Source organism: Taudactylus pleione, unplaced genomic scaffold (assembly GCF_031769625.1).
Source record: "Taudactylus pleione unplaced genomic scaffold, aTauple2 ptg000283l, whole genome shotgun sequence".
Classification (NCBI taxonomy): domain Eukaryota; kingdom Metazoa; phylum Chordata; class Amphibia; order Anura; family Myobatrachidae; genus Taudactylus; species Taudactylus pleione.
In genome coordinates, this window is record NW_028284685.1 from 331,770 (window position 1) to 344,811 (window position 13,042).

General features: G+C 48.6%; 1 protein-coding gene and 1 pseudogene across 1 annotated transcript; both read left to right on the forward strand.

Moving 5' to 3' along the window:
- The first annotated feature begins 3,204 nt into the window (after positions 1-3,204).
- On the forward strand, positions 3,205-5,028 carry LOC148512072 (uncharacterized; annotated as a pseudogene).
- A 121-nt stretch (positions 5,029-5,149) lies between these two features.
- Positions 5,150-6,019, forward strand: LOC148512073 (uncharacterized). The gene has a single exon (XM_088482223.1). It carries the CDS (start codon positions 5,150-5,152, stop codon positions 6,017-6,019), a length of 870 nt encoding a protein of 289 aa, XP_088338349.1.
- The last annotated feature ends 7,023 nt before the right edge of the window (positions 6,020-13,042 follow it).

Below are 13,042 nucleotides of genomic sequence, written 5' to 3' on the forward strand. Positions count from 1 at the left end.
CTCGTTCAGAAAAAGGGGCCGGCTATTTAAATTGAGCGCTCGCTCTTTGCGGTCTGTTGACGCCTCTATGTCTGAGCGAGCGAACAAAACATACGCTCGCAATTTTGTAAAGACGCCCCCCTGACCGCTCGCATCCTACGTCATCTCCGCTATTTATTTGATTAATCGAGTACATCGAATGAGAAGAGAGAGTACTTTATGTACAGGAACGTAGCTTAAACCCCTAGGGATTTGGGTGCACAGATATGAATCAGCATAGTGGCGTTGATAGGTGTTAAGTTAGTAAGTTTTGTCAGCCTATTAGGATAGGGTAGGTCATACTGGTGGGAGGAGTTTAGTTGAGTTAGTCCAGTGTTAGGCAGGGCTCTGCCTCTCTTTTTCTTGGACTTTTCCTGAGGCAAGTACAAGAGTTATGAGTCTGTGATATTACACAACTCTCTCATTTCTTCCTTTTCTTCTTATACCTTTCTATTTCTCTCTCTCTACCTCTACAATTTTCACTCTTTCCTGCTTTTCTATTCTAAATTAACTTAATTGCCAAAAAAGATCCCCGCTTACCTGTGCCACCATGTCCAGGCCCCAGCGTTCTGCCCCTGTGCCAGCGCGATATGCGGAGGCCCTTGGGGCTGTGACACACAGCCGGGGAGAGAAGGCCGAGAGTGTCTTTTGGTCTCTCCCCGGCTGCGGACGCTTCCCCCTCCACGCCGGACGTTGCATCTCCGGCTCTGGGGTCGGCGGCTGGCTCCCAGGTGCAGGGCCGGGGGAGGCAGCGGCGCGCTCCGGCATCCTCGCCGGATAGCAGCGGCAGCTCTGTACGTGCTGTCCGAGTGCGGGGGTGTCGGCGTGTGCCTCCCACCTCTCCCGAGAGTAGTGGCAGCTCCTGGGCACGTGGCCGGGGCGGGCGCCGGCGTGCTCCGGCCTCCCCGCCTGTTGATGGCGTTAGGTCCCGGCAGTCGGCGGGCGTTAACCCGCGAGTGCCCGGGTCACTGTGGGTGGGGCTTAGAGGCGCTTCCTCCCCTGGCACTGGCGTGAGGTCCCGGCGGTCAGCGGGCGCAAACCCGCGGCTGCCCGGGCGGCCACGTGGGGCATCTTATAATGCCAGCGCCATTTTGGATTCGGATGGCGGCGGCCATCTTGAGTCCTTTCGTGATTTCCCAGCTGATCCTCCCGGCGATAGGGCCCTGAATTATAGTAGGCAGGGGGTTGCCAGTTCTCCTAGGCTTGGGGATTGGGGGTCTTCCCGTCCCCACGCCGAGGGCCGATGGGGTACCCCTCAGCCCAGTGTTACCCCTGCTACTTCGCCTGCGGCCCCCACAGATTTGGGGGTGCTGGCTGGAGTGCTGGTGTCACTGGTGGGTGCATTGACACCATTATTGCAGAGCACAAGCGGGTCCGGTCACGCCGTGCAGGGTGTAACTGATGGGAATGTTCGTACGTTGTCTCTGGCCTCTTCCTTTTCTGTTGCAGGTCGATCCGGGAGAGGCTTGGAGGTTTCTACGGCCCAGGGTTCCCGGGAGAGGGCTCGGTTGGATTCGGGTGTTCCTGGATCGTCAGGCACACCGGCGTCCGCTATGGCGGTCGAGGGTCGCGGATCTGATGGGATTCCACAGGTGGATCAAGCGACTTCTTCGGGTGAGTCGGATGGTGATTGGGTTGTGACCTCAGAATCCAGTGACACATTATTATTATTATTAGCATTTATTTATATGGCGCCACAAGTGTTCCGCAGCGCCTTACAAAGTACAAAAACAAATTGTATACAAGTGACTTACAGAACAATACAATACAGGACGTGGATAATATATATTGCTACATTAGTGACCATATCACCCAGATAAGCAACAGAGCATAAGCAACCAAGTGTTAGGTGCCCTAGTGGTGAGTAAGAAGTAAATGACACTATAGTAAGGAGAAGCACAAGAGGGTAGATGGCCCTGCTCGTGAGAGCTTACATTCTAAAAAGGTGGGGGAAGACAAACTGGGTTGACACAGATGGGGTAGATGGGGACGAATGAGCATGTAGCAAGGAGTTAGAATGACAGCTGGAAGGCTTTGATGAAGTAGTGGGTCTTGAGAGCCCGTTTGAAGGATTGCAAACAGGTGGAGAGTCTGATGCGGAGTGGGAGAGAGTTCCAGAGGTGGGGAGCAGTGCGGGCAAAATCTTGGAGGCGGGAGTGGGAGGAAGTAATCAGCTGGCATGAAAGGCAGCGTGCATTAGTTGAGTGAAGAGGGCGGAGAGGAGAGTGAAGGGAGATGAAATCAGAGATGTATATGGGAGAAGATTGGGTGAGGGCTTTGTGAGCGAGCGTGAGAACCTTAAATTGGACTCTGAAAGGGAAGGGGAGCCAGTGTAGGGCTTGTAGGAGAGGGGAGGCAGATGCAGAATGTTTGGAGAGGAAGATAAGCCGTGCAGCAGCATTGAGGACAGACTGGAGAGGAGAGAGATGGGATTTGGGGAGGCCAGATAGGAGGAGGTTACAATAGTCCAATCTGGAGATGACCAGTGAGTGTATGAGGGTTTTAGTAGCATCCTGGGTGACATAGGGTCTGATCTTAGAAATATTTTTGAGATGGAAACGACAGGACTGTGAAAGGTTCTGGATATGTGGTTTGAAGGAGAGGGATGAGTCCAGGATAACTCCAAGACAGCGCACCTTGGGACTAGATGAGATAGTTATTCCATCAATTGATAAAGAAATAGTGGGAAGTGAGGTGATGTGGGAGGGTGGGAAGATGATTAGCTCTGTCTTAGACATAATCCTCATCTAGTGTGAGTCAGGGGCGTCACCGCCGCAGCAAGGCTAAGCGTAGGCGTTGCTCACGTTCATCCAGGCGATCACGTCGCCACCATAGGCGTAGTCGGTCCTCCAGCGACAGTGAGGAATCAAGTGTTAGCCCAGGGGACGTGGTCCGCTGTGCTAATACGGCGGTTCTCCGCGGTTTACGGCCACGCATGCGAGAAAAGATTAATAAGGGCAAATACATTGATGTGTTTGCCCTTACTTCTAAGTCTCGCAAAGCTTTAGCTGCTGCAAAGAAGAAGGGGGGCATAGGGGAGGATGTCTACCGTTCTTACATAAATTGGCTTAGTGGTTTCTATGTTTTTGCCGGCTGTTACCTTAAAACGCGTCCGGAAGAGGCCATGAATGTTATACGATACCTTCACCTGATTCTGGAGCTCTTCCGCACGTCGCGCGGTGCAGTATGGCGACGATCGATGAGGAATTTCGCCGTAAACAGTCAGGCGTCAAAATCCTTGATTTGGGGTGGAAAGACGTGGAAGTCTGGTTGGAAGTGACTCAGCCTGCGCCACTAGCTGCTGACGTATCTTCTGGACGGAAGTGGGGCGGACAGGGAGTCGCCCCGAGTTGTTTCCCAAAGGCTCCATTTGCCAAAGGCCGTTGTTACGCTTTTAACAACAGCACTTGCGCAGCGGGAGCCCGGTGTCGTTTTCGACACCACTGTTTGCGCTGCGGTGCCCCCCACCCAGTTAAGGAATGCCCAAGGCTCCCCCCCCTTCCGCTGGCTCCAGGCCCGCCGGCGCAAGTGCTTCTCCATAGAGCCCCGTCGCCGGTCCGCGTGGATGCCATACGAAAGTGGTTGGTTTGGTACCCTTTGCGCGATGTGGCAAAGTTTTTGCTTGAGGGTTTTACTGAGGGGTTTCAGCTCCCGGTTTTGGGTGATGTTCGTTTAGGCACTCCAAAAAATTTGCGCTCAGCCTTCCTATTCCCGGGAGTTCTGCGGGACAAAATTGCCAAGGAGGTGCAGATGGGGCGCATGGCGGGGCCTTTTGATGCTCCTCCTTTACACAATCTGGTTCTCTCTCCGGTTGGGGTTGTGCCCAAGAAGGCCCCTGGCAAGTTCAGGTTGATACAACACCTGCCCTTTCCCTCTGGGGGGTCTGTAAATGATGCCATAACTGAGTCGTTGGCTCGGGTTTGCTATCAGTCATTTGAAGATGCCCTTGGTATGGTGAAATTGCAGGGTATGGGGGCGTTGTTGGGCAAAATCGATGTGGAGTCTGCCTTTCGCCTTTTGCCCATGCATCCCGAGTCTTTTCGGTTCATGGGTTTTAGGTTGGAAGGCGGACTCTATTTCGATAAATGTCTTCCCATGGGGTGCTCCGTGTCGTGTGCCTATTTAGAGGCCTTTAGTTCATTCTTACATTGGTGCGTCTGCGCGGGCACTGGGGAATCCGGGGTGGCGCACTACCTCGATGATTTCCTATGTGTTGGGCCGGCTGGTTCTCCCCGTTGCGCGGAGCTTATGTTTTCTCTGCAGGCTTTGTTTCAGGAGTTTGGGGTCCCTATTGCATCCGATAAAACAGAGGGTCCTTGTACTCGTTTGTCGTACCTCGGCATCGAGATCGACTCGGCAGCCTATTGTTGCCGTTTGCCTGCAGAGAAGATTGTAAAGCTGCGAGATGCCATCACGCTTGCATTGTCGCTGGGTAAAGTTACCTTGCGTCAAGGGCAATCGCTTCTAGGGCTTTTCAATTTCGCATGTAGGGTCATCCCATGGGTCGGGTTTTTTGTCGTAAGTTGGAGAGAGCGACCGCGGGGACGCGAAAACCCCACCACTTTATACGGTTGTCGGCTGAAATTAAAAGGGATCTCCGGGTTTGGGATGTCTTTTTGGAAGAGTACAATGGCATTAGTTTTTGGTTGCATCCCCCTGCGGCCAGTGTGCAGTTGCAGCTGTTCACTGACGCAGCAGGGTCCACTGGCTTTGGAGCCTATTTGGGGGGTTCTTGGTCCGCTTCCTCGTGGCCTCCGTCATGGGTCGCGGGGGGGATGACCAAGAATCTTCTTTTGCTGGAACTGTTTCCCATAGTTGTCGCCCTGGAGCTATGGGGTGAGCGACTATGTAACCGTCATGTTATATTTTGGTGTGACAACTTGGGTGTAGTTTTTGCTATTAACCGGCAGAGATCTACATCTTTGCCGGTTCTCAGGCTCCTTGTGCAACTGGTTTTGCGGTGCCTTGCGTGTAATGTTAATTTTGAGGCAAGACACGTTCCGAGGGTAGACAACTCCATTGCAGATGCATTGTCCCGCTTCCAGTGGTATAGATTTAGAGAGCTCGCGCCCTCGGCTGCAGCGATTGGTGATCTTTGCCCCCCTCATTGTTGGCAGGTTATTTGTCCGGAATGGAGGGGTTAGTGCAGCACTCGCTCGCCCCCAGCACGTTGAGGTCATACCAGTCTGCCTGGAACCAGTGGGAGTCCTTTTTCTCCCGCAAACGTGACGGAGGTAAGCAGATTTACCAAGTCTTTTTGTCTTTCTTATGGGGTCTATATTCTGCCGGTAAGTCCAGGGCGGTGGTGGCGAGAATCATTTGCGGTGTTTCATTTTTCTTGCGCTTGCATGGGCGTCGAGATTTCACCAAGGGATTCTTAGTACAAAGGGCTGTTAAAGGTTGGGCTAGAATGGCCCCGGTTCAGGATGACCCCAGAAGACCAGTTACTTTTTTGTTACTTGTTGAGTTTGTGCTTGTTTTGTCTGATGTTTGCACGTCCCCTTATGAAACAATACTTTTCCGGCTCGCTTTTGCGATGGCCTTTCATGGGGCTTTTCGCATCCGCGAGTTGGTAGCTGCTTCCCGTCGGGCCCCTCCTGCTTTGCTTTATTCACACATTATCATCGCCCGGTCTCTGATTTGTAAGCTTCAGCGGTCCAAAACAGATCAATTGGGTCGGGGTCGCTGGGTGTATTTGGTGGCATGTTCGGACGCACGTGTTTGCCCTGTTGCGCTGGCCAGAGAGTATTTGCGCCTTAGGCCCAACTTGCCAGGCGCGTGGTTGATCCATGGTGATGGTTCCCCCTTGACGATGTATCAATTCCGATCTGTCCTTCAGCGGTGTACCCAGTACCTCGGCTTGCCTCAAGGGGTATACGGTTCCCATTCCTTTCGGATCGGGGCGGCTACAGCCGCAGCCCGTGCTGGATGGTCGGTTTCAGAAATTAAAGCGCTGGGGCGATGGAAATCGGAGGCTTATAAGCGCTATGTACGGCACTGATATGTTTTCTTCTGCATTGTACATTGTCTACTGTTGTATTATTATAACTTGGAATTTTTTCTGTTACCGCTCGTCACCGTTATCGGTGGGGGCCCTGAGGGATTTTGCCCTGTTTTTGCCCTGAACCACGGAAACTGATTGGCTGTTGTTATCCGGGCAGGTTTTTCAGGTTTTCACCTCGGGTCAAGTTAGTTTTTCCCCCTTTGCTGGACCTCCCTCCCCCCCCCCTGTCTTTTATCTTTCTCTACCTACTTTCTCTCTTTTGATGCCGACATTTGTTTGTGCTTTGTTTAGCTTCCATTTTAGTAACCTTGTTACATTGTGTTTTTTCTTACAGGAGCTAATTTGGACCCTCGCCTCATATGGATCGTGGGTCACTCATTTATTCATTGGGCAGCTACATCGCCCTTGGCGAGTGACCCTCAGTCATTTGTGGCAGTAGACAGCATTCGCTGGTTGGGCAGGAGAGGCATGCGCTGGGACGCGCTACTAGGTTTACTTTTATAGATGGCTTCGCATTTTGGGGCTCCTGATGTTCTAGTTTTGCACTTGGGGGGCAATGATCTGGGGTCTCAGTCGTCCTTGGAGTTGAGGTACAGGGTGGTTAGTGATCTAGAGACCATTTGTTCCTGGTGGCCATGGTGCAATCTAGTTTGGTCGGCTATCATTCCCAGGCAGTGTTGGAAGAGTGTGATGCCTGGGGTGTTAGTTGATAAGGCGAGACGCAAGGTTAATTCCCTAGTGGCCAAAAGAGTTGTAGCTTTAGGTGGCCTGGTGATAAGTCATCCTTTGATACGTTTCAGAGACTCTCACCTGTTTCGTTCGGATGGAGTTCACCTCACAGAGGAGGGGATGTTGCTGTTCTTGGAAAGTATCTTTAGGGGATTAGGTAGTTTAGTTTAGACTGGTGGCGGGCCCGTCTTTAAGAGGGGTCGTCGGGCGTGGCGGGAAGGAGCGTCAGGTAACGGGTTAATTTCACTGCAATTATTTTTGGGTGCAATCGGCATCAATACACGGTTGACGTTAACCTTCTGGGGTCAGCTGCACTGGCTTACTGGCCGGGCCTTTTTTATGAGTGTATTGGTGCCTGATTTGGAGACCTTAAAGATTACTTGCTTAAAGGGCAATTGGCCCTGCAAGTATGGTGGAGGATAGTGGAAATTGCTTGAAGTAAAATTGGACCATTGGCTTATGACGCTCTTTCTTTCCGTCACCAGTATTTTTTGATGGTATTTAAAATAAAGGCTGATCTTATTTTTATAGCAATAAAGTTGTCTGTGTCTTTATTTTAGATAAGTTATATAAGGTTGGTTAAGCTGTACTGGTTTAGATTAGTGTTCACATATACCGATAGGGCGTTTATGAGAAGAGAGAGTACTTTATGTACAGGAACGTAGCTTAAACCCCTAGGGATTTGGGTGCACAGATATGAATCAGTATAGTGGCGTTGATAGGTGTTAAGTTAGTAAGTTTTATCAGCCTATTAGGATAGGGTAGGTCATACTGGGGGGAGGAGTTTAGTTGAGTTAGTCCAGTGTTAGGCAGGGCTCTGCCTCTCTTTTTCTTGGACTTTCCCTCCCTCCCTCCCTAATTGTCAATTTTTGGACGGCGGGAAGGAGTGTCAGGTAACAGGTTAATTTCACTGCAATTATTTTTGGGTGCAATCGGCATCAATACACGGTTGACGTTAACCTTCTGGGGTCAGCTGCACTGGCTTACTGGCCGGGCCATTTTTATGAGTGTATTGGTGCCTGATTTGGAGACCTTAAAGATTACTTGCTTAAAGGGCAATTGGCCCTGCTAGTATGGTGGAGGATAGTGGAAATTGCTTGAAGTGAAATTGGACCATTGGCTTATGACGCTCTTTCTTTCCGTCACCAGTATTTTTTGATGGTATTTAAAATAAAGGCTGATCTTATTTTTATAGCAATAAAGTTGTCTGTGTCTTTATTTTAGATAAGTTATATAAGGTTGGTTAAGCTGTACTGGTTTAGATTAGTGTTCACATATACCGATAGGGCGTTTAAGGCGTCTGAACTGCTCACAGTGCTTGTGGTTGGATTTTCCTACCGCAATCATGCGAACAGTTCAGGCTAAGAAACAACCAAGTGACGTGGTCGATGACGCTGCTTTGTTAATTATGCACGCCTGCGTTTGGATCTCCACTCCCCGTTTTCAAGCACCTTCCCCTGTTACCACCCACAAACGCCTCATCCTGTCACTCAAATTAGCAGGCTCTCGCTATTTTGCGAGCGCTCGAATTTTGACCGCAATGACTGGTTGGCGCATGCGCATTACAACCCATACGCATGCGCAGTTGTGCGAACATCGCTCGGAGCGAACGCTTGAGAGCGGCTCTGAATCAGGCCCTCAGAACCCACTCCAGTACTTCAGACCTCTGTTCCTCAGTGACACCTCCATTGGACTTTGTTTTTTCTGCCTGACACCTGTTTCCAGCCTCACTAATTGGACTTTGCTTTTTCTGCCTGACACTTGTTCCCAGCCTCATTAATTGGACTTTTGTTATCCTGCCAGACATTTGTTTTCAGCCACACATTACTTGGACTTGTTTATTTCTGTCAGTTTATATAACTATCACCATTTCATGAATTATAAAACTTCTATTAAACCTGCTGCATTTCAATACTGCAAACCCATTCCAGTTTCTTCTCCTGCATCCACCCCGGGTTCAAAAAATAATCCAAACCTGACAGTTGCACTGGCCCAATGGATTCGGCCACTAGACAGGAGTCTAGAACAGATTTTCTACAGGGTATTGCCAATCGACTGGAAGGCCTGGAGGCCTCACAACAGCAAATGGCATAATTCCTTCAGGAGATGTCTCACAGACAAGATGCCTTACAGGCTTCCCTCATCACAGTATTCCAGTGACCACCAATCACCCCACACCGATGGTTCCAGTTCACAGTACTCCACGTCGTCTGTACTTACCTATGCCCAGTAAATTCGATGGCAACCCCAAGATGTGTTGTGGTTTCCTTAACCAGGGTGATGCTCACTTTACCCTTCAACCCTCCAATTCCCTACTCCTAAGACCAAAGTGGCTTATATTGTGTCCCTGCTGTCCGGACCCGGACTAGGTTTCCCTGTTATGGGAGCAATCAGATCCTTTACTGGATAATTATTCACACTTTCTAGCATCATTCAGGAGAATCTTTGACAAACCTGGAAGGATGTCTTCTGCATCCTTTGAAATTATGCGCTTTAGATAAGGGATTTGTCCTGTCAGTCAGTATGTTATCCAGTTTCAAACGCTAGTATCAGAATTAAAGTGGAACAATGAAGCATTAACATTGGCCTTCTGGAACGGCCTTTCGGAGCAGCTAAAAGATGACCTAGCTACTTGGGACATTCCCATTAAACTCGACGACCTCATCTCTTTGTGTAACAAGGTGCATTTACACTTTCAGGAATGACAGGCAGAGAAAAGCAGAAGTGATGATTTCAGGGATGTTCTGTTATTTCTCCCATCACTTCAACCCTTGGATCCACAGATGACGAACCTATGTAAGTTACCCGGGCTCACCTCACTGATGAAGAAAGGCAGAAATGACGCAGAGAAAACCTCTGCATGTATTGTGGGGAGTCCGGCCATCTTGTAGCTTCCTGCTCCCATTGGCCAGGAAACCTCAGCTCTAGCCAGTCCCGGGGACACTCAGTTAGGGGTAATGACTTCGTCCCCAAAATGTGCTGATTCTGCTCTGCCCATAACCCCGGACTTGGAACAAGGTCCTGTGTTCGTTTCCTCCCTTCTAGATTCTGGGGCAGCAGAAAATTTTATTGCCCTTGGATTTGTCAAAAAACTCCAGGTATTCTGTATTACCCTCGATCATACTATCACCCTATCTGCAGTCTATGGCAGCCCAATTGTCAATAACATAATCTCCAAACGGACTCATCCTATGTTGACTCATATAGGAGCCCTTCATTCAGAACTCATCAGTTTTCTGATAATACCCAAGGCATCTCACAATGTTATTCTAGGATAACCCTGGCTATGCAAACACAATCTCAAAATCGATTGGAATTCCATGCAAGTCCTCTCCTGGGGCGATGCTTGTCGAAAGTCTTGTCTTCCACACATCATACCTGCAAGAGAAATTCAGACATCAGAAAATTGACAACTTCCCATTTCATTCAGGTTTTTCTTTGATGTTTTCTCTGAAAGCAAGGCTAACATCTTACCTCCAAACTGAGACTGGGACTGTCCAATCGATCTGATGCTGGATAAGACTCCTACTTGAGGTCGTACATACCCCTTGTCTTTGCCAAGGCCATGTCAGAATATATCCAGGAGAACCTGAAAAGGGGCTTCATCCAACCGTCCACTTCTCTGGCTGGAGCCGGGTTCTTTTTTGTGTCCAGGAAGGATGGGGGCCTCCGACGCTGTATTGATTATCGGGGTCTAAATGATGTCACTATAAAAAAAACGATACCCTTTGCCTCTCATCACAGAGCCGTTTGATAGTGTCAAAGGAGCCACAGTCTTCTCTAAACTGGATTTACGAGGGGCCTACAATCTCATCAGAATTCGCCCTGGCGAAGAATGGCACTTCAAATATTTGGTGATGCCATTTGGTGTCTGTAATGGCCCTGCACTCTTCCAGAATTTTGTTAACGAGATATTCAGAGATTTACTTTATGTTTATGTAGTTGTATATCTGGAAGATATCCTAATTTTTCTTCTGACCTCAAAGAACATCAACGTCATGCTAAAGAAGTCCTGACTCGGCTTAGAAAAAATAATCTGTATTGCAAACTCGAAAAGTGTGTCTTCGAAGTTCCTTCCATTCCATTCTTAGGGTATATTATCTCCGGCTCTGGATTTCAGATGGATCTCAAAAAGGTTCAGACAATTTTTGACTGGTCTCGTCCAACTTCTCTAAAGGCAGTACAAAGGCTTCTTGGGTTTTCCAATAATTATAGGAAGTTCATTAAAGGATTTTCATCTCTTGTGGATCCCATCACCGCCTTAACCCGGAAAGGAGCCATTCCCTCCCAGTGGCCTCCCGAGACAGAGACGGCATTTCAGATGTTGAAGCAGGCCTTTATATCAGCTCCAGTCCTGAGACAACCAGACACCAACAGGCATTTCTTCTTGGAGGTGGATGCTTCTTCTGAGGCAGTGGGAGCTGTTCTCTCACAGAAATTCGAGGACAATAAGATGGCCAAGATAGGAGGGCCATGTGGGTTTTTTTCTAAAACTTTTCTCTGGCAGAGAGGAACTACACCATAGGAGAACAGGAATTGCTGGCAGTCAAGTTAGCCTTGGAAGAGTGGCATTATCTTCTGGAAGGAGCCAAGTTTTCTGTTACAGTATACACCGACCATCATAACTTGCTGTTCCTAAAGAATATCCAATGCATCAGTTCTAGGTTGGCCCGCTAGGCCATCTTCTTTTCATGTTTTAATTTTACTCTGACCTATCATCCAGGATCTTTCAATGAGAAAGCAGACACCTTGTCATGCTCCTTCTCTTCAGATAACAACAGAGAGACCGGTTCTCGACTCTAGGGTCTTTGCTACCATTCAAGTACAAACTCCTTTTGGGAAAACCTTCGTGGCTCTGGACTTATGGAAGCAACTTCTATCTTGGGCTCATTCATACTGCTTTGCTGGCCACACAGGTATTCATAAAATATTAGAGTTTTTGCAACGCTCCTACTGGTGGCCCTCCATGAAATCAGAGGTGGCTGAGTTCATTGCCTCTTGCACCCAGTGTGCTCAACACAAAATATCTAGACAAGCTCCTGCCAGAGATCTAGTGCCTCTACCTATTCCAACTCGTCCTTGGACACATCTGTCCATGGAATTTGTGATAGGTTTGCCAGTTTCCAATGGCTATGCCACCATCTGGGTGGTGGTCGACCACTTTTCTAAGATGGTCCATTATGTCCCAATTAAAAAACTGCCCTCAACTTCTAAACTGGCTCAGTTGTTCGTACGTCATATATTTTGCCTGCACGGTCTTCCAACTGAAATCGTATCGGACCATGGAGTACAGTTCATGGTCAAATTTTGGAGAGCTCTCTGTTCTACTCTGCAAGTTAAATTACATTTCTCTACAGCCTATCACCCCCAAAGTAACGGATCTACAGAGAGGGTGAACCAGGACCTGGAGACCTTTTTAAGAATCTATATGTTGTTCCCCCAAGATAACTGGTCTGACTCACTCCCTTGGGCAGAATTTGTACACATTTCTTCTTATCATTCCTCATCTGGTCAATCACCATTCTACATGGTTTATGGTCTCCATCCTAGAGTTCCTGAGTTCAAAGACTTAACAACCTATGATGTTCCCGCAGTTGATTCTACTCTACAAAAATGTGCTCAGATTTGGACACAAGTTCATGCAACTCTCCTCAAGGGGCAGATAGGACATGTAGAACTGTTCTCAAGATGCAAGCAGGGGATCAGGTCTGGATTTCCACCCGTAACCTATGCCTCAGGGTTCTGTCCATGAAATTTGCACCCCGGTTCATTGGTCCTTTCTCCATCATTGAGGTCATTAACCCTGTAACTTACCAACTAAAACTCCCTTCTTACCTCAAAATTCATAAATTCGTTTCACATTTCCTTACTAAAACATATTGTTCTCAATAAGTTCCTCAAAGTCCTACGTCCACCTCCTAAAGTTCTCGCTGAGAAAGGAGTAGAATTTGAAGTAAAACAAATTCTGGATTCCTGCTTTTGATATGGACATTTACAATACTTACTGGACTGGAAGGGTTATGGCCCAGAAGAATGATGCTGGATTAAAGCAGACGATGTTCACGCTCCTAGCCTCATTCGCAAGTTCCATGCCTCTAACCCTGAGAAGCCTGGGAGGTGTCCATAGGTCACTCGTAAAAGAGGGGGTACTGTCCCGACCAGAGTTGTTGTACCTGGTGGGTCGTGGTGTTAGGAGAGTGAGGATAATTAAGCCTTGATAGAGTCTGGTGATGGCTTTGAGGGCTGAATCTCCTGGGCTAGTGGTGGACTGTGTGATAAGTTTTAAATGCA

What these genes read in the sequence shown, in the direction of transcription:
- LOC148512073 (XM_088482223.1), top strand. Translation starts at nt 5,150, where the DNA reads ATGGAGGGGTTAGTGCAGCACTCGCTCGCCCCCAGCACGTTGAGGTCA.